General features: G+C 26.1%; 1 protein-coding gene across 2 annotated transcripts; it reads left to right on the top strand.

The window, feature by feature from the left end:
* Window positions 1-229: 229 nt before the first annotated feature.
* Window positions 230-23,821, top strand: LOC142329036 (proton-coupled amino acid transporter-like protein pathetic). Of its 2 annotated transcripts, none has more exons than XM_075373292.1 (10): window positions 230-479; window positions 5,074-5,144; window positions 7,888-8,010; window positions 9,463-9,613; window positions 10,516-10,637; window positions 11,150-11,234; window positions 13,094-13,369; window positions 16,280-16,458; window positions 20,011-20,171; window positions 22,416-23,821. In XM_075373292.1, exons 1-10 carry the CDS (start codon window positions 372-374, stop codon window positions 22,670-22,672), a joined length of 1,533 nt encoding a protein of 510 aa, XP_075229407.1. In that variant the 5' UTR covers window positions 230-371; the 3' UTR covers window positions 22,673-23,821. The 2 variants fall into 2 exon arrangements, with proteins under 2 accessions (XP_075229407.1, XP_075229408.1); XM_075373293.1 differs by lacking the exon at window positions 230-479 and adding an exon at window positions 4,303-4,419.

Below are 23,821 nucleotides of genomic sequence, written 5' to 3'. Positions count from 1 at the left end.
AATCATATGACTTCCATATTTATATAAGAATTATAAAAAGCACATTAATTAATCATTAATAAACATTTTAATACCATTGGTGTTCTTAAAATATTAAATCTGATAACAATAACTAATCATTAATGCAAATAAAAGAGAAAAATAAAATCATGTGATTTTTGAAAAAAAAAATTTCAGTATATATACCATTCATGATTAAAAACACAATTTATGTCATATAAGTATGCTATACTATTAGTTATTTAGATTTTTCATTCAAGATATTTCATAAAATAAAAATAAACTAATGGATTAAAAATAAATCACATCATTTGTCTTAAATTATTTTAATTGTAGTTTATAATTATTTAAATAAGAAAATAAATAATAACATGGAATTAAAAACTGAAAATTGTGCATTACTACAAGAAAAAAATAATGAAAATACATCAGTAAAAGTACCGCTACAAGAAAACTACTTAAATGAAGCAGTACAAGAGGTTTGCTACAGTCTTGTTTTATTATTCTTTTTTTAACCATATTTATTTATGTTTTCTTATAATAATATGCCTTATTATTCTAAACTAACTATAATTATTACTTTTTTCTCATTTTTCTATCCCAACAGTAAATCATTAATAAAAGTAAAAAAAAAACCACAGTAAATGAAACTAAATGAAATTACCAGTGTAGCTGAGATGGTTAGCTGTGAAGACTATTCAAAACGATTACTTTATAATGTTACAAAGCTCACAAGAGTAACTGTAAAACATTATGATATAAATAAAACAGAAAATAAAAATTTAATTTTAAGTAATTTTGGTTTGGTTTTTCAAATATAAAATACATTTTTAGTTACGTATAAATAAAATTATTACATAGATGAATTGTATATTTCAAGTATATTTTACATAAAAGGTGTCCAAATGATAATGATAAAATTATTATGGGGATTTTTGTTTTACTTCTAAATTATTATATATATAGTTGAGTCTACTTTCATTTCTCCTTCTTACAGAACATCTCCTCTCAGACTACTGGTTTTCTTTGTCTTTGGATATATCAAAATCAACATTCCTCTATTATTTGTGGTCTTGGTGATACACCATTATTTCTGCTGCTTTAATTATATTTGTCTGATTTCAGGCAAATCCTTTGTTGTGTGTGTATGTGTGTACCTTAATTTTATCATGATAGTACTTTCACAGGATCCTGTATTCTCAGTCATGATTGAATTCATTTTATTAAATTGCACATTAAATAAATATATTAAAAAATTAACAATATGCTATATTGCTAAAATAAATCACACACGGTGTGTGCAATAAACCATGTATGTGGTTTACTGCACACACCATGGTTGGTTTATTGTAAATGAAATTATTGTGAATTCAGTTATGACTGAAGATGCACTTTCCCTTGAAACTACTATCAAGATATAATTAAGGTAACATATGTCTTGTCTCTATATTTTGTACTGGGTGACTTACATTAATAAATTTAAAAAAAAAATATATATATATATATATATTTACATTATTTAAAATAAAATTTCTGAATACTACATTTCAAACACCATAACTATACAACAAATCCAATAATCTTATGCAAATATATCTGCAAAAACATATACATAACCCAGCAAATAACTCAAGGATCAAATACAAAAAAATAGCAGAAAAAACATTACATCATTATGACCATAAACAGTAGGAAATCTATACAATTTATGACAAGAGAACGCCAATAGTCTGTGAAAAGAGAAACAAAACTAGTTTTAACAACAATTACTACATAAGTAAGGTGATTATCAAGTTATTATTTGTAAATGCATCAAACTTGAGTATAGAAAACATTAAAGAGCGTAATTAATGAATAAGCCTATTTGCTTATAATTTCTTTCAAATGAATTATATATACAAAAAACACTGGAAAATATTATTATTTAAAATTATTGTTACTTATTCAAAATGTAAACATCAAATCACTAAATCATTATATTACACAATAGATTGTTGAATATAATGAATATGCAGTGGAATTGGTTACCTTATATAAAGATTTTTACAAAAATGTAATTTAGTGTTTTGTTTCATATAAAAAAACACATCCTTCATGAGAGTAAATTTTAATTAACTAAATTTTTAATATTTTATCTTGTATCTTTGCCCTTTTCAGTTAAAAATTTAATGTTTTCTTCTCCATTACATAATTTTTTAATTAAATGTTTCCAGCACTTATGATTGTAAATTGTAATTATGAAATACTCTTATTCAGTTTCACTTGCTTAACAATTTAAAGAGAAATTCTGAAATACCTTTTATTTCAAAGTTTTAGTTTCTAATAACTTGTTAGAAGTATCCAGCATATTTAAATTCAGATTACCTGTGCTTATTCTGTTTCATCTATGAGTGTGATTTTGACCACCCCAAAAATATATTATTTTCAGAGCTGAGGTTTAGTTTCTGTCACAGTGAATTTCATAATATATGAAGTCCATTCTTAATTCAGTTTTTACCTTTTAGTAATGGTTTAAAGCGAAACCCCAGATAGTATTTTTATTGAATGCTGTAATTACCATTCAGCTAATTTCATGCTTCTATTTTTATTTTTAATTTTATAACTTCTCGGACCACTGTTAGGTATTGCTTCAGAGGATGAGAAGAACAACAAGTAGCGTGTGAAAATGCCATGCCTGACTGGGATTCAAACCCTAGACCATGCTTCTGTTACAGATTCAAAAGATACATGGAGATTAGGGAATGTAACTTTAATTAACATTATTTAACTCTTATGACAGTACTTTTAAGTGAAATTTATAAACTGCAGAATAAATATTGTCATAGTAAATACCTAGAAATTTTTATGTTCATCTCAATTTTAACTATATATATATATATATATATATATATAAAATTAAAAAGGGATGCTAAAACCAAAACTGCTGGAAACTTGGCTTTAGCTAACAAGGATTTCTTTTCAATCATCTCTAAGGAAATAAAGGGGATGCAAACTAGAATTTCAAAACCTATATATGTATATATATATATATATAAAGCCTAACAGAAATATCCAAGTTACAAGTCTTCAGCAGTTTTGGTTTTAGCATCCCTTTTTAATTTTATCACTTGAAAATACTTTCTCAAGTCAAACGTCATTAAGCACCTTTAAAAATTAAATTAAACAAAGGAAAATTGGAGATAATAGTGTTATTATTTTTCTTGGAGTTGGGAGCTGATAATAAAATAGTTCTCCCAGGCATAAAATATGACTTTTTTTACAATTAGTTCATCACATAAGCTTGAAATTCATGCAAGGAATATAGAATGGAAATTTTGTAGCGTATACCATGCCATTTGTATCTTGTTTTCTCAATTTTAGCTTGCATGCAATTTGATTTTGTCAAAGTGATGGATAAAAATATTTGATTTGCTTGCTCATTTTAAGTTTTGTGAATACAATTTTTAACATCTATTTGTGCCAAAAAATCAAATTAATGGATTGTCTCACAAGGTTCTTAGGTTAGAATCCTGGTCAAACTAGGTGATTTCAATGTGTCATAGAATTAATTTCTCAGCCCCTTTAATTAAATATTGATCAATCTTGCTTACACACACTAACTTTTATATGCAATAACAATTAGTTATTTACATTGTTTTTATCAATGATAACTGATAATGAAAACTATGTAAAACTACCAATATTTTTATGGAAATCCAAGCTAAATCTATTAAGTATTAATAAACTGTTGTTACAGTAGTTATTGTCAAGACAATTTCAGTACCTTTTATAGCTATCTTCAGTAACTGATATTGCTGTTCTCACTAAAAACAATTGATAATTTTATTCAAATATTTATTCATTTACAAGCTATTTTATTTATTCTTATGATAATTTTCCTTTATATAAAACTTAAGAAAAATTATATCCATTAATAAAATAAATAAATAGAATTGGTGAAAAAACATTAATCTTTAGTTGTACAATAAACAACTTCCCTAAATATTCACTAGGGTTTATCTTGAGTAAACTGTATAAGTGTTGTTATCATTCAAAATCACTTTACAAATTGACCTTTCATCACTGGCCTTAACACCAACGATAAAAGATCAAAGGTAATCTAAGTTAAGTAATGATAACTGAACGTAAATTTGGACTGACTTTCAGTCCAAATAATTAACTGTGAATTGTTTTTGTGTAGTCTTGTCTTGTTTTGTTTTAACAGACAAAACAATATATATATATTTTTTTTTTGAGTTTTGCAGTATAATAATATTCTTTTACTGTAACAGTATTGTTAAATGAAACAAATTAAGATGAACAGTTAAATTTCGCAACAGAAAAATTACAAAGTTGTTATCATACTTTCTGTTTTACTCAAACTAAGGAAACAAGTTTATACTCATTTTAAAATAGTTAAAAGTTACAGACAAACACAAAGTAAATAGATCTTTTGTTTAACTAATTAATTCATAAATAAAAAATTATTTTTAAACTGTAAATTTATGGACCTTAAAAAACTTTATCTGTAAATCTATCATGAAACATGAGATATTATTCCTTGAATAAAGAATTTTTCTTATTATTTAGCAGTAAATAAATATATAATTTTGATTGATATATAATAATACATTATATATATATATATATCACACATATCACACTAATGTAAGATGAATTATAAACATAAAAACATAAATTATAAGATAAAAAATTGATGGAATTAAAGTTAAAGTGAATTATTTAAATATACACTAAGGCAAAGACATTAAATTAAAAAAATTACCACAAATAATTTACAACTGGGAAGGCACTATTGAAAATTATTTTGAGCATATATAAGTACGAGTTGATTAACATGCAGAAAAATCAGGATTTTAAAAATTTTGTATTATTTAAAAATTCATCTACAAAGCAATAATTAATGTAGAAATTGTTTCTGTTAAATGAAAGTCTTTTATTAGTATTTTAAATAACATTATTTTAAATAACTTTATTAGTATTTTTATAAGTAATGTTTTACTTTTTTAATCTTATGGACCATATTTTTTTTAAAATTAAAAAAACCTATAATAATCTGAAATATATTTACAGAAACATAAAATTCCAGTGATATCAAAAGATGAAATAAATAATGCAATCAATACACAGGTGATGAATACAAGGTGAGTAAGCCATATTTACTTCTTATTTTAAAAACAAATTATTTATTTATGAATCTATATTTTAAGTTAATACTTGTTCAGATATGTAAGTCTAAGAACATTCTATATTTTTTATACTAACTTAATGGCCAACTTTATTCCAAGATCAACCAAGTTTTTGGTAGTAATGGTTTAAATATTTTCCATAAGATTCTTAACAATACTATTGATAAGCAAAATTAAACGATTCATTAAGAATTTGTTAATATGCTATCATTGAGATAATCATTTGTATAATCACCATGATTATACAAATAAAAGAACGGTATAACTACTTAAAATATCACTAAACTTAATCAAAAATAACAAACATTCTGATAGACCAGTAACTAGAAAAAATGTTGAAATTACAGAAATAAGTTTGAAATTTTATCATGAATGATCATTAGAAAAATCTTAACCAGCCAAGGAATGATGACAAGGTGACATTTATATTAGTGAAAGTTTAGATTTAATTTTAAGGATGATTTGGAGATGTGCAGTGTGGCTAAAAAGCTTGAACCCAAGCAGTTGTTAACAAAGAGCTTTAAAAGCCTCACATCAAAATTTTGATGTGATATTGGATATCAACAACAATACTTAAAATTTTCTTAAGACCGTAAGAAAATTTTAAATTGGTTAATGAAAATTGGTTACATCAATGTGATCTATAACTCAAGTAAGTCATCATAGAAGAAATCCATTTCTCCTAGATCAAATAAAGCAAGACAGATAAAAGAAAGAAAAAGAATAATTAAAACAATACAAATAGCTCCTCTTACTGATGTGGATTGTGTATACGAATACTATCTAAAAATCAAATGATTAATAAATTTGCTTTTCTTATGAAAATTATTTTAAAAAAATAACTTTCAAAACAACAAACTGAACAAAATTTGATAAATGCAACATTTTAATAATCTATTTTAAAGTATTTTTAGTTGCTCTTAAACCATCTTCAGTGACTCACATTGACAGTTACTGAAGGTGGCACAAGGGCAATTGACTATATTTCTTAATAATATACTGAATTTATAGAATTTTATACAGTTTATTGTTTTTCAACTGTTTTAAGAGTTAATAAATATTGCTAACAGGAACTTCTATATTGCCTTTGAGATGCTAATATGATGGTGATTTTCTATGAAAATCAAAGGAAACTATATAAAGACCCTGGCCCAACACACATTTTAGACTATTCAAAAATGATTCAGTTAAATATGCAATATCACTCTCTGTAACTTCTATTTATTCTTCAAGCTAAAAATTCCACTAAAGAGGATTGTGATGCAAGAGCCAAGAGGATGCATAATAAATAAACAAATAGCATTCCTGATTGTCATTCTGAAACAAAATTCTAAAATGTTTTAAACAACGGGATACATACTGGTTTAAAGTTTAATATTATGTTTTTCAAGGAAATACGAGCTGGAAGTGAATATTTATTTTAGTTATTTTTTTTTAATGGCTTAAGGTCAGATTGAACAGATTTTAAATACTACAGGTTCTATTATATTAACAAATCAGTTTTAGTTTCAAATTTTAAAGTGAACTCATCATACAACTTAAACATTTTTCATCAAAATTACAATTTATTAGTACATATGAAATCAAAAAGATAAAACATGCTCCTAAAGTACAGCCCCACAACAGCATTACTCTTGCTTCATTTAAATAATTGCATTACTAATGTGCTTAAACCATTGGGTTCAATGAATGTTTGATAAATCATTAGGTTAGAGTTGGCCAAAACAACTTCAAAAAATGTAATTAATTCAAATAAAAAAATATGTATATAAAATGTGTCATTCTAAGTATTTTCAGTTCTTATAACGAGTTTTTTATTGTGGTATGTATTGTACATAAAGTAAAAAAATAAAAAATAATCAAGCTAATAAATAAATATTATCCATTTTTTATACATTAAATTGAGTTATTGACAGTAACACAAAGAACCAAAACAGAATTATAAAGTAAGTTTTTATTACTTAACTCAAGGAGTTATCTTTGGATGGTACTCACATCATAAACTAATAAATCAGAGAGTTAAGAGCTGTTCATTCTAATCAGAAAAGTTAAGGTTACATTCCTTTATGTTGTCAGGATATCAACTTAAGCACATCGTTATTTTCAAAAAGAATTTATTGCTGGAGAATTAATTACTGATAGCATTTCTATTATATTGGAAAGATGAGAAAAAGAGACAGATAAGTTATTATTTATTTATCTTGAGTTAGATTGTAAACTGTAACTATTATAATGTGATTTATAACTGAAATACCACAGACATAATGTCCTCATAATCACAGGGTATGAAGTAAGGATGAAATGCTAATGATTGAAGTCATCTTTAATAATGCAGTTTCCATAGGTTAAAAACATTAAACATCATTTGCTGTCTCCTTGCATGCTGTTGCTGTTTATTAGCAGCTAATAACTATGGCAGTTATCTGATCAACTCGTAAATTACACAAAAAAATGAGTAAATGTCAACACAAAATCGTAATACTTCTCTGCTTCTAGGAAAAGTTTGAATAACGCAGGTTAAAAAAAAGAAAGTAAAATGAAAACAAAAAAAGGAACAGCTAATGAAAAATATCTCTTTATACATAATTACAATGAATAATAATATATGTTCAAACCAAGTAATTTAATTATATTGTTTAAGAAATGTATCAATAATAAATATTAAAAAGTTTTGTAATTTAATTGTTTTTTTGACTAGGTATGCTAAACAACCGGAAAACATGGTAAATACAAAGACATTTTTTACAATGGAATCAATAACATTAACAGAGAGACATTTATACAACCCATTTCAACATCGAGAAGTGGAAAATCCAACTAAGTAATAACCTAAATAAATTGTTTACAAATATAGATGTAGATATGTTGAACATTTTATTATATTACTGCTTTTTATTTGATAATATTATTGAAATTAATGAATCCATTTGAGAAGTCAACAATTTTTGGAGATATTCTTATCTTATATTGAAGGTAGCTTCTGCATCAGTTCTTTTGTAAAAAAAGTTGAGAAAATAAAAGTTAAACAATTCTGAAAAAGATGTATATATATATATAAAAAAATGCTTATATTAAAGTTGCTAAATTAAAATTTAATTTTAAAACCAACAAGATATCATTATACTATATTTCTGTTAGGTTTAATTAAAATCATTATTTCAGGGATGGCCAGCTTAAGGCTAGGCAAGATGAACAGTCAAACTGTAATTAAGGTGTATTTATATACATATAATTGTGAATATAGAATAAAATTTTAAAATCTCCAAACAATATACGTAGTTCTTACACTGCTGAAGGCCATCAATTGTTTATATTAACCTTTAAAAATTTAATTCTTTACTCTTTTATAATTCTCCAAACTTCATACAAATTATATATAAAAAATAAGAATAATCATTAACAAAGCAAGAACTTAACTTTAATTTAAAATAGATGAACTAATTTAGAAAATACTGCAATAACATCCAATATCTTAAAGGCCCCTTACAGACACGATCAAAATTTAGGTTTTGTGTATAACAAACATTGGTATAATTATTTAATGTTTTTACATTAGTTAAACTATCATTTTCTATCAGGAAAATTTTGTGTTATTAAATCACATTTTGTTGTCTAACTTGTAACAGAATTATTTGGCCTGTGATAAAAAATCATTCCTGTAGGCTATTTTTTATACACAGCTGTCTCCCTTTTACAAAAAGGGGAAACATATATAAAAAAGTGATATAAAGGTAAATCATTGATTTAAAAGACAAACCTGGCTGCCTGAATAGAGATGTTTTTATTTACATTGCATGGCAGTCAATTTGTTAAAAATTATTAAATTAACCAGCATGTAATATTTCATCAAGGATCAAGCTGACCTCTCAAAAGTAATATGCTATTTGCTACTGCTTGGTAGATCTTATGTTTATTTTCACTCTAGACTATGGGTTCTGAATTTTTTGAAAGAAGTTTATGTAATAAACATCATGGCAAATAATATTTCTCTAGAAATATTGTGTATGATAGATACTAAAATATGAAATTTCATGAAATAGCTTTTAAAAAAAAATTCATATCATGCCCAAAATCTTTTTGGCGCTCCCAAGGTGATGGTACTCTTGAACCATGGATCTAAGGGATAACTCTAAGCAGGCCCAGCTTTAATTGTAACTGCTATCTCAATTTACAAATTTTAATTACACTATACATTATATCATATATATTTAGTTAAGTGGATAATTATTATGGTATTTTAATTACTTATTATTATTATTTTTTTTTTAAACAGAGATCATGAAGCTTTAATTCATCTACTTAAAGGAAGCCTTGGATCAGGGATATTAGCAATGCCAATGGCATTTCAAAATGCAGGATTGTGGTTTGGTCTAATAGCTTCATTAATAGTTGGATTTATCACAACTTACTGTACACATGTTTTTGTAAGTTTATTTAGAATAATTTAAAGGTATCCTTAAATATACATATTTAAACATAAAATACAACTACAACAGACTAAGTAGATGATATTTACAGAATAATGAAATCATTTAATTTATTCGATTTATGAAGTGCTGCATAGAAAAATGTCAACTTGATGTGATGATGATAGTATCTCAGACTTCAATCTGGAGATTCTAGGGTTTGAACAGTGTCAAACTTAAGATTCTTCATATGCTAAAAAATTTTCCACATTTCTACGCACAAGCTTGAAATTTATATTGTGAATTAATCTTCTATGACAAAAAAATCACTATGCTACATAAAAAAAGGAAATAATATATTATTCACTAGTGGTGGGTGAATTTGTTAAAAGTTAGAGCAAGCTGTAATATGCATTTTGTACCAAAAAACCCTCACTTATAATGATGCAAACAAAAACTATGTCTCTAATACAGAGGTAGAAAAACCCGGTGATTAATATAAACTGTTATTTTCATATGAGTAACATTTTTTATATGTTTACCATCACAATGAATAAAGATTAAAGATGAATAAAACTAAATATTAATAAAACTGACTTGAAAAAAAAATGTTCAACACAGTATAAAAATAATTCTTTTGGATTCTTTAAATTAGCATTTTTTGAAGTCAGAACCAAATCCAAGGGTAAGTAAGTAGTTTGCTGGTAGCTGTTTTTAAATCATAACTTGTTCATTTTACATCTAATTGTAACATAATTACAAAAACATGTTATATAAGTAATAATTACTACATCACTTAAATGTTTACTTCTCTCATAAATTTTATAAAAAAAATATCAAAACATACATAGTTAATTAATATAAATAAAGTAAATAAATTTCATTATTTAATATTACTTTATATTTATGTTGGATAACAGGTTAAATGTGGACATATACTATGCCAAAGAAAAATGATTCCATCAGTTGGATTTAAACAAATAGCTGAATTAGCTTTCCAAGAAGGTCCACCTTCATTTAAAAAATATTCAAAATTAGCAGGGTAGGTAAAATTATACTTGATAACAATAATTTTTTTAATATTCTATTTTTATATTCTTAGCTGTGTTAGTATTATTTGAGGAAGTCTAACCAAGCTATTGATCAAAACAGCAAGTTTGATCAGGGAAGTCTTTCCTGAATTTTAGAATGTCTCAGCATTTTGAGAACCTTTAAATCTACAAACATGAAGATATAAGTTAAATTTTGTATGTACAGGCATTTATGTTTGCATTTATATTATTTATACCTCAGAAGCTTAATCTATGATCATAAAATTTGGTGTTGTATTTTTTATATTAGCTAAGATTGGTTCTATTATCTTTTTTTGAAAAATTGGTAAGAAGTAGATGATAATAAGAAAGTGTTATTTCTTAGAAGTTATGCGACTGCAAAGCTGACTGAAAATAAATATTTGCTAAAGAAAAGCTAATACATAAAAATAATCTAACTTTCTATAGAATTAGAATCATCACTTAAAAGCAGTAGCTAAAAAAACTGATTTTTTTTTAACAGAATTATTGTTGATGCATCACTTGTAACGGAATTGCTTGGATGCTGTTCAGCTTATGTAATAATGGTTTCAAGAAATCTAAAACAGGTCGGTACATAATAAAATTATTCTTTCTACAAAAATTAATTAAATGAAAAAAAATCAAAGAATTTTTCTCTCCTTTAAAAAGAGAAAATTATGTATGACAGTAAATTTAAAAATAATACATGTAAAATATTAATATAAAGAAATAACAGAATTATTACAAATATATTAATATCAAAATACTTCAAAATAATCACACATGTTTAAAAGAATAAAAGTATTAAATAAAATCTTTTAATAACTTTTTAATTCAAAAATATTAATATTAATCTTTTACGTGTGACACCATATTTGTACAATTACTTAATATTAATGTGTGTAAAATTGTTTATTAAAATATTAAAAGGTCATATGACATTTTGCATTTTAATCTTTTTGTACTATCTTGTGTGTATTTTACTTAACATTAAGAATTATTTGATAACACATTTTTTAATTAATCAAAAAGTTCAATTCTATGAATAAAATATTTAAAAAAACTTTCATAACTAACTGACACAATAAACACACACTATCTATAATATCAAAGCAGTCAGTTAATAATTGACCTTTTAAATTAATTTATTTCTGATAATTTTAATCATTTTAAACCACAATATCTGCCTTACTGCAGCTAAGCCATATGTTCTTGTACATTAAGTATTTTACATGCATTAGTATGTATGTATTGCTTTTGGTTTAAAATTCATATTCCTGCTTCTATATTCAAAGTCCATGATTATAGTGGCATAAGGATATCATCTTGTGATGAAATTAAATGTGATCTGAATTAATTGTTTTTAATATTGTCAGTTCCAGAACTACCTTTCACAGGTTTGACATACGAGTTCAGGGTTAGTATATCTAGGGGCTGAAATTTTAATTGAAATCAATGCAGATTAAAAGGAAAATATTTCTTACAAATATATCTGAATATTAATTTTGAAATCCTTTTTGTATATATGTTCAACACTACACATGCACATATGAACACACATATATAATAATAATATTCATGTGTAACTATCATGTAGTGATAGTTGCACAGTGTGAATTACAATTCCGTGCATGGTAATTACACATATTTCTGTTTACATAAATTTACAAGATTTTTATTTTCTATTTACATAGGTATTTCTAATATATTACTTTTTTGCTTTACAATATTATTTACATTTATAAATAATAAGTGCACAACAGCTTCAAAAACTTTTCTCATGTGTTTATCTTTTTCTCTATAATTTTCTATGCTTTATCCTGCATGATATATTTATTTAAATGGTTGGGCAAGGTCAAGCTCCTCTCATATCTGTGTGCTAATTTGGACGTATGAATATCGTATAAAACAACCATGTGTATGATTGTTGCTGTCTGTAGTTCTATAATCATAATATGTTAAGATAATTAGAGAAAATGAAATAAATAATAATGTATAATGATGATTATTACATGGTTTAATAATATTGTAGTCTGTATTTACTCACTAGACCAAAAAGTATATGATAGATGAAATCTTAAAACATTTTAATCTAGTTTTCTCGGCTCAAGTTTATTGATGTAGTTTAGTATACTTACATTTTTCTAGTAATAATGAAATTTTTTACTTATTATTAATATATTTCACAATTATATTTTTTACAGTTCCAACTTACATTTTTTAATAAATTTAGTTTCAATAATGAATCTATTTTTATTCTACTTTATCTCATTTTTATTGGATCTGTACTTGAGATAAAAAAAATTATGAGTTATATTGTTTGTAACAATAATTATATATATTTATTTAATTCCTGTTGGTTCAAAATAATAATTTTAAGAAATTTATGAACTACTATTAAAGTAATAAATAAAATATTAGTATTAATTTTTTCTTTTTAATAAAGGTTACAGAACATTATACGGGGGAAAGCTGGGATTTACGTTTCTACATATTAGTATTACTTCCACCTCTGATTTGTTTGAATCTGATAAGAAATTTAAAACGATTAACACCAGTATCAATGATATCAAATGTTTTATTTTTTATTGGACTTGCCGTTACATATTTTTATATATTCAGTGACTTACCTTCCACAAGTGAAAGACCCTCATTCTCTTCATGGGAAAAACTACCAACATTTTTTGGTACAACAATATTTGCTTTAGAAGGAATTGGTGTGGTAAGTAAACTTATGAATCTTTTTTATTATCATAAATAAATAATCACTGGGTTATAGCTACAATAAAACTGTCTAGCATGAGAGGTGTGTGGCTATATGATGTTCTGTTTTTCTAATTAGAAAATAATCTTCTATAGCAACTATATGTAGTATTATTCACAGTTATTACAATCAGGAAATGTTATTTATATTCCATGTAAAGCAACACTAATAATATTCTGGAACAATAAAAAAACACACTAACAATCAATCAATAATTGCAATGTAGTTGTAGTTTAAGAATTTCATATTATAGCGTAATATAATAAATAAACCATTTATTACAATTTACTAATCTGAAAGCAAACTTATAATAAGGTAGAACATTTAACAATTTATATAGTTAACCATGATATTGATCAAGCTTAAACAATATGTTATTTTAAATTGTACATTGAAGTATATGTTAACACAACATTCATGCTGAATTATGTGGTTACTATTATTGCCAATTATTGGCTTTAAGTCTAATGTTGAGGTTAGCATGTATTTTGGTTCTTGTTTATGGTTCTAGGTTCTTATTAACACTGTGTATACACCTTAACAATGATCACTTTTAATTTTTTTACAGAATTTAATTTTTTTTTTGTAGATTTTAAATGTTTTTGAATATTAATAATTTCATCTATTTTATTTATCTTTAATGTTTTAACAAATGAAACATAACAAAGGATACCATCCATCTACATGAAGTACCACTGCTATCCGATTAATGTTATGCCAGAGAGAGAAGTACTATACAGAATGATGAAAGTTGCTTTTACCTTAAATAGATAATTAATTATATCAGAATTAGTTAAGATAATTGTATATCATCAACAATCAAAATTATTGTAATAAATACAATTTTTTATTTTGTTGAGTAGACAAGTTAATAAATTATAACTTGTTATTGTTTCATAATATAAATACATTCTGTAATTCAAACATTTTTAAAGAAATATGGTAATAAGATGTCTAAAAAAAATTTATTATATGTAATATAATTAATACATACTATTTGAAAATACCAATAAAATGTATTTAATAATAATCAAACCAAAAAATGACAGTGTAATATGCAAAATGAAAAATTCTGTAGTCTACTATCATGGTAAAATATTTTATTAGTGTTACCCGATTAATACAAAAGAGTTTATTTCATCAAGTTTATTTCACAATCTTCTATACTAATTTCTTTTGAAAAGTAAAACGCTATTTAAAAATAAGCTTACCTAGTAAAATGTTTCTCTCTCTCTCTCTCTGTCACCTTTTTTATATTTTTACGCTGTATAATGTAATTTATAATCATCCAAGCAATTCATAAATTCTGTCAACATTTCAAAAAATTGTTTCCCCAAACTGAAAATAATTTCAGTTCTCTATTTTTTGATTCTTTTATATGTTAGTTTTCTTTCTATTTTATATCCAAATTATAAACTTTTTTTACAAAAATTAATTATTAAAAAATTATTGTATTAATGCTATTCAGTTTTATTATTTATTGAAGAAATATTTTCAGACCTTGCATTGTTTCAAAACATGTGATAGCTTAAAGAATTCAAAAAATCAATGTTTTTGCACAAAATCATTCATTGATTTCAAAAAATCAATGACAATGCGGATCTAGCACAAAATGGTATCAAAAGGAGAACAGAGTTGATGGCTCTTTGTAAAAAAAAAAATAAAACCATGCTTATTTTCAATTTTCATTTTACATATATATATATTAATTTACTAGTTTTTTCTGAGTCTTATACTTTCACACAAAAATTAATCAACTGATTGGGCTGAAATTTTTCATGAACATAGTTTTTATACTAGGAAAGATCGTAGGACTATTGAGAAGATAGTGGCTGTTTTAATGGCTTGTGGTAACAACCAAATAATGTTCTTTGCTGATAATCAACTTTACTATGGCCAAACCATTAATCAGATTAAAGTTTGAGACAACTTATAGTATTTAGAATTAAATTTTTTACAAAAAAGTTCTTTATCTTTTTCAATATCTCTTTTAGATATTGAAAAAAGCTGCTTTAAATGGTGTACAGCATGGTGATTCAACCAACACAGCCACTGTGTGTGTGATGTGATATGACATTGGCTGCACCTGCCTCCAATCACCTGATTAAATTACGTAAAAAAATAACGATAAAAATTTCAGTAATCTCCTTCTGTTATTAGATGGGTAACACTAAAAACAATGTAAAATACTTTTTTACCTGTATGAGTGACAGGTAATTGGCTACAACTACTATTTTTAAGATGGGGGACCTATTATTCTGAAGCTCACATACTCAGATCATTCAAAGTTTCAACTTCTGTGCTGACTATACTGTTGCTCTGAAAAAATTACAATACACTGATAGTTTTTATAAACTGAACAAGCTTTAGTTGTCATTTATCAGTATTATTCTCACAAGCATAATAGTACTGAAAACAGTACGTGGTTCAGGAAGTGGAGTTACCTGGCTAGGCGTAGTATCGTATAAAATTAATGGCTAAATATATTTCATAAATGTAAAGAAAAGAGAGTAGAAAATATTTTAAGTTAGGTTGATTAGGTAATAAGATATTTTAAAAATGATAGTAAATACCTACTATGGTCCTATCTTGTGTGCCAAAGTATTGAGAAATTAGATGAAAATAATTTGTTCCTGGTTTTGTAATGGTGCTACTTTATTTGTTTGATAATGGCTTATTTTTTTGGAAAAGTGTTCATATATAAATGCATAGAAAAATTATAAAATATGCTTATTTTTTAATCACAATAGATAAATAAATCATCGTAGAGATGAATGGGAATTAGAACTTGGAAGAAAATCTATGCAGTAAAAAAATAATTTACAATGAGTAATTTTATTAATTTATTTAATTTTTTTTACTATCCAGGTTATGCCACTTGAAAATAATATGAAAAACCCTCAACACTTCCTTGGTTGTCCAGGAGTATTAAATATAGGATCATTTATAATAATCTCATTATATATTCTAACAGGATTTTTTGGTTATTTAAAATATGGATCAAATACCAAAGCAAATATAACATTTAATCTTCCAACAGATGAATTGTAAGTAAAAATATTATCTTATGGCTTGAAAGTAATTAAAAAGTAATGTACAGCAGCTGCCATGTAACTGTGAGCTTGGATGATCAGCCCACACATCACTGCTATACTATTGTTGTCTGAAACGGCACATTATGATTAGTTATTTCCTAGTAGCATGAACATGATGCAACTTACGTTGGGTAGTAATCGTCGCCACTACTTTGGTGGCGAATGTAACAGTATATAGTGTAACCTTGATTTTTTTTTATACTTATAATGCACATTAAAATCATATTGTATAACACATTTCAGCTGGTTTTGAGCCACCAGTGTTCTTATAAAAAAAGTTTCACATTAAAATGCCATTCATTGAAATAAATATTTTTGATGTTATAATATATACACATCAAAAGATGTTTTCTGTTACACAGAAAATTGTTATACATTTTAATGTTAATTAAGCACATGTATTTTAGTAAGTATTAATTTTTTTATTACATGTAACATATTTTTACTCTTATTAAATCCTCAGATGATCATACAACCATGAGAAATATGCTAATGAGTTAAATGAATTCTTTATGATGTGAGATTTTGAACTTAATAAATCATTTTTATTACAAATTTAATAGTAAACTAGAATACATGCACTAAAATGTGACTGCTACCATGCTGAATAGCTGAAACATTGACTCCACAATTTTCAAACAAGAAAAGCAAATTCTCACCATAAAATAACGTCCCCTTTAAGGTATAGTTTTATTGCGGTTGTCATTAGACTGGTTTGATGTTATTTTCCATTCTATTTGCAAATTCTGATCTTTTCCTTAATTTACAGTTTTCATCTAATACGCATTCATCTATGAATAAATTAACTAAACCTGAATGTTTTTATACATGGCCTACAATATAGTTTTTCATTTTAGAAAATTCTGTCACAAATATTCTCTTGTTTTGATTGTGTCACTCTTACTCTTCTGTTCAAGATCTAACATTTAATATTTTTTTAACCTACTAATTTTCAATGTCCTCTAGTAACACCACATTTCAAAAGCCTGTATTCTTTTTCTATAGTTGTTTGGACTATTTAGCTCAATTACCTATTTTTTGTCACCCAAAAGCACCTACTTTTTGATCACCCATACCGTCAATTTTTGACTCAATGAAGAGTGAAGAAAACACAGTTAATGTTTCATCCAATCTTGGGGAATAAACAAGCCGGTCAAATTCCTTGACCAAAGTGTATTTAAATTGTAAATTGTGGAGTTTTTTGTTAATTGAAAACTGGAAATTAGGTAGTGGCATCAAAAGTTTATCTATTAGTTCATTTGGATTACCATCCACTTAAGCTATTTTTTTCTACAAAATTCGCAATATCTATTCATACTCCACTACTAATAAAATTATCACATGAGCTTACTTTATCGTAATTTTCTATTTTCCATTTCTTTGTTGGTATTTTCATTTTCTCCTCAGCAACGATTTGCTTATTCTTAAAATACAAATCTACAGTGTTATTTTGACTTGATCTTCTCTTCATATTTATTTACAAGAACAAATTAAAGCGGAAAAAAACTTGCATAAATGAAAAAATCTGTTTGGTTGATTTACACATCTCATGCACACAGCTGCCTTTTAACATACAGTCATATCAAGCAAAAAACTGCAAACATACTGTAATTTGAAGGCAAAAACAATAAACATATAAAAAAATAAAACACAGTAAACATAAATCTCTTGATGCAAATCTCAAAACTGGACACGTACATTTATTTGCATAAATAAATGGATAAACCCCAACACTCTATCGATAATTCTATAAACACATAAAGGAAAAACAATGCATCTTTATTGAACTGCACATTCATGCCAGAGCAGTGCTTTGTGGTGCCTGTGGGGTAGGTTGGCAGAGACCTATTACTCAAAATGCAAGTTGTCATTGTCACCTGTCCACAATAATACTGAGTTTGGCACAGTGCAGCATGATAAAGTATATATATATATCATGCTCCACAGTAAATAGGACTGCTGCATTAGATCATTTTTCTCTGCATTTCTTTCTTCCTCTCTTTCAACTAACATTTTTCTTCCTTTACCCTTCTTTTATTTATGTTCCTTTTTTTGGTGTTTAATATCAAAACACCTGCTCATGCTACCAGCTCTGCCCCAAACTCTTGATTTATTTTACTGAATCACAACTTGTTTCACATTTTGACCCTCTGATATTTAAGAAATATTAATCTATACACTTTTTAGTCTGCACTAGAGTGGAAAATATTTCAGAAGTCAATAACATGAGAAAGTTAGCAACAATTAGCAATTGTTGGGGTAATGTAGCTTACTTCACTAACTCCCTATGATAAACTGGTCAAAGACAAAAGTGAATGAAAAGTATACAGAAAAAAATCATTCCTTCTCTTACTTAGGCTTAGAAATGTGCCTATTTGCTATTTAGACAATAACCAAAAAATTCTGCAGTATACACACATACAAGGGCTGTTTTTTTTCAGCATTAAATGAGCTATAAAAAAAAAAAGACACATTGACTTAACAAAATGATTTCATTATTAAAAGTTGAGTAGTATCTAACTTATTTTTCTACATACTTTCCAAAAAATACTGAGGCATTTGTCGTATTATGACACCAGCTTTTCAATTCCCTCTTCAAAGAAGTTTGCCACCAGGTAAGATACGTCTTGACAGCATCCTGAAGTTCTTCATTGGTGGAAAAGTGTTGTCCGCCTAACCATGCCTTTAATTTTCGAAAGAGGTGAAAATTGCTAGTTGCTAGGCCTGAACTATACTATACAGTGGATGGTTGAACACTTCCCACTTGGATTGTTTGAGAAGGTCCTTGCATCACGTTGACACAGTGCAGTCATGGATCAAAACCACGCTACATGACAGCAGGCCTTTGTTTGCTCTGGATCGCTCTGCAGAGGTGATATAAATATGCACAATAAACTTCCTTTGTTGTTGTTGTCCTCTGCTCCATAAAATTCATCAAAAAGACAGCTTTATGGTCCCAAAAAGACAGCTTTATGGTCCCAAAAAGCTAGCCATTGCTAGTGTGCATCCACTACTTAAGACTGTTTTTCGGTTTCTGGCTTGTCATACTGGATCCAAGTCTCATTGTCAGTAACGAAAGACTTTAAAAACCCTTCCCCTTCATTATTGTAAGGCATGAGAAACATTAAGGCTGACGCCATTTGCTGCGTTTTTTGATCGTTACTCAACATTTTTGGGACCCAATGTCTACACAGTTTCTGGACAATCTAAATTCTAGGTCTTTAGTCACAATTGTGTATAGAGAATATCTTGAAATTTCTGCAGAAAGTTCACTCATCATAAACCTCAGTTTGTCATGGACAAAATCATCAACACGTTCAACCAGGCATACAGTAGCAACAGACTTGTGTCCTTCATCATGGATGAAGGACACAATCATCCCATCATCCATCATCCCACCTTCATCATGGATGTCTGTTCACATCAGTCAACTACTTATCGCATTAAGACATTTTAAAATAGTGTAAATAATAAGACTGTTTATGAGAATATTATTTTTTTAAGGTTGGGGCAAGGACTGAAACTCATAATATCTGTCGGTGTGCTGTTTTCATTCTCTCTTCTTTTTTTCTTGGCAATGACTATTCTTTTTGGAGCTCAAAATAATAAAGAAACAAAGTTATTACATTATTATTTTAAGAGGATTACAATTCTTATAATTACAGGTAATAAAAATAATATTACTTATTAATCCAAAGTTATTTTTAATCTTATTAATCTAAGTTATTTTCAGATCATGTCACAAATTTTAGACAGTTCACGATCTCTTAGAAAATGATAATGATAAAACGTTCATAAACCATTTTCAAGCTGCCATATTACATTCTCTCTCCCAAATTACTTCCTTAAAAGATTTTATCTATACTTTTAAACATAAGTAATATCTTTTTGATTTATTAAATGAAAACATTAGACAAATAATTAATAAACTCTAGGTTAAAGTAATGCATTACCCAACCTGGATTGATGAAAAATAAAAACATACCTCATTTTATTATGAATAAACCACAGGATATAAAAAATTAATGGATCTGGGTAACAAGAAAATTATATCTTCTTGCCAACTAATGGATTCACAACATGGAATGGAATGTGGCAGGGAATAACATCCTGTATAACTAAAGGGTAACTTTGGTTGCTTATAAGGTTATATTGTTGGGAGGTTTACTATTTAGTGATCTATTAGTTTTCACAACAGGCTTTATGAAATTGATTCTCTGTGCATTGGCAAAGTTTCTTTACTTTTTTTTTTTTTGGTAGCATGAAACATTTACCATGATGCACTCACTTGCTTACATTTAATTTTTTTTTTTGTTTTCATCTTACAGCAACACTGAAGCAATATTTGTGAACAGTAAATGTACATTTTTCCAGATATGTAACAATAATAAAGAAATTTGTTTGTATGTTGTACAGGCTGAATTTTAATGTTAATTCTTTACAACTATATCATACCACAAGTGAAACTGAGATAAAATAATAAGAATTAATCTAAAAAAAAAAAAATTAATGAAGTCTAAAAAAACATAAAAATTAGCAATACAAATATTTATTGTAGGCATGAATGTTTATTGTAGGCATGAAAATAGTTAAAAAAAGGTTTTTTTTCTAAAGCATTACAAGATGTTGTCAAAAGATATAACAAACTTTAGGAAAAAGTTCTATAAACTTAAAAAAAAATGCCTCATAAACATAAATCAAATATACTTTTTTGTCTGTGTAGATACAATATAGAATTCAAATTTTTTATATAACCTTTACACAGTATAACGAAAATAAGAAAAAAGTATTTAAAAACTCTTCAAAATGGTTGTCATTTAAAGTTTTCAATGCTAAAATTCTTAAAGCTTAAAATTCATATAGGTGCAATTTTAAAAAAGTATTCTTATTTTTGGAATATTATTTATTTAAGATAGAAGCAAAACATGAGTAACACCAAATTTAACTGTAATATTTTACCTACATGAGAAGTTTCTTTTTTTTTTTGAGAAAGCACATAGACAATAAAACAAAACATTTTCTATGTTCATTGGATATAATTTCTCCATTTTGAAGTGCAGAATTATTTCCAGCAATCTCGAATATTTATAAATACTTTGTATGCCAGCAAGAATAAAAATGTAATATAGAGGAGTTAACTGCTTTAGGCTTTCTCTCCTTCAGCAATACATTTATTCATTGTTAGGAGGGAACAGATTATAGATATTATATTTTTCAAAGAAACAACTAGATATAGTTAGCTATATACTATGGAATGTCTTTGAGCTGAACTGTTGTATTAAAATAAGAAAATAAATGCAGACTACCGAAAAACGATGGAAACTGATACCAAATCAAAATGAGAATTTACAGAAATATAAGGACTGCACATAGAAAGTAAATCAACATACTTCTTAAACTGCTGTCCAAAAAAAAAATGCATAAGCATACTGAGCACATTCTTTTAAATAAATAGCAATGGAATGATCATAATCTTAAAATACTATAAATAAATAAATAACTTACTTCAATACTGAACATAAATACCTTCCATGCAATGAAAATCAGACATAAAAAGTTATTAATGCCATCTAGAGATTTTCTCAGTCTTGTGATGTTACAACTCATAGCATTAATGCCATGAATTGTAATTATGCCAAAATTATTTCTTATCAGTAAACAAAAAAAAGGCACTACTAAAAGCAATAAAAATATTTTTTTTAAATTAATCATAAGAACTTACACAATGTGCCTAGAGACAGATTTCAGAAATACTGCACAATTTATTAGATTCATATTACAAAAAGGACAAGATGATTCACAATATTTTAATGATATTTTTCAACTACTGTAACTTAATTTACAAAAACTGTATTAAATATGTTATATAACAATTTTAATAATGCAATTTTTTATTTATATTGTTTCAGTAATTATTGCTGCAATATTTCCAAATCTAGGGCCATTTTTAACATTGATTGGTGCGCTAAGTTTAAGTATAGTGGGTCTAATTCTTCCACCGATTTTAGAAGTACTAATTTATAGTAAATCACCAGGATTAGGTTCTTACTATTGGAGATTATGGAAAAATATTCCAATATTATTATTTGGTATAACTGGATTAATTACTGGCACTATGGTAGCTATAAAAGAAATGATTGATACATTTGATGTTGTGGAAGACTGAAAAAGATTTTATAATAAAAATTGGTGTTTTTTCACATGCATGAACATTTTTATAATACTGGATCAAATTAGAAGTAATAATACAATAGAAAACCTGGGAATTTATCACATAATATCTCTCGTAAAATAACATCAATAAAAAAAAGAACTATTAAGGACAATGAAGTTTTTATTATATATTAATTTATATTATATTCTGTCATCTTCAAGAGGATAATTATGACTAACATGTATAAAACTATAATCTATATATATATATATATATATATAAATATATAATTTAAACAACCGATTGACATTTTGTTAAAATTCATCAAAAGTTAGAAGTTTTAAATCTAAGTCACTATATCCGTATTGTAATAGTTTCTCAATTGTTATGTGCTCTGTAAATTGTGGAATCAGTTTAGCCAAACTTATTATTGTTTATTACCTGCTTATAGAAAATATCATCATCGAACTTAACTTGTTAATTTATTAATTTGTTATTACTGTAGATATGGAATTTTTCGAGATTAAAAGTGTTAATAATTAGATAATCCAATACTTCCATAAATTTATTCGGATCATAATTATGCTTATTTTCCAATATATGTTTAGTAAAATTTGAACGGTCTTTATATTTCTTTTTTATACAGTAAATATGATCCTCAGTTCTAATTAAACATGATTGATTGATTAGTCATACCAATATATCGTAATTCACAATCTTCATTTCAGGCTATATACTCCCTGTCCTTTCAAATTATATTTACTACCATTTTTTTGAGTTTTCATTGGATTTCTATTATTAATATAATTTATGATTTTATTATTAGTTGTATATGCAGAGGAAATCAAATTGGAATTTGGTAAGCTGTTTTAAAATTATACGTAATAGTTATTATAACAAACGGTGCCATGTTTGAAAACTAAATGATGTTTTTTTAAGAGTTGTTGGTAGATTTAAAGTAAGATTTCGCTTATCAATTGTAAATATCATTTTATCACTAATTATCATTCATTATTCATATACTGTATTATAATTTTTCCTTTTATTGATCTCTTTATTAAGAATTTAATGTATGTATATTTACGTTTACTATAAAGTCTCAGTTTGTGTATAATTTGTAATAATTTATTACTTGTATATAAAATGTATTATAGGTTAGTA

This window comes from Lycorma delicatula, chromosome 8, assembly GCF_047948215.1.
Source record: "Lycorma delicatula isolate Av1 chromosome 8, ASM4794821v1, whole genome shotgun sequence".
Classification (NCBI taxonomy): Eukaryota; Metazoa; Arthropoda; class Insecta; order Hemiptera; family Fulgoridae; genus Lycorma; species Lycorma delicatula.
This window is presented reverse-complemented; position numbering and strand designations above follow the sequence as displayed.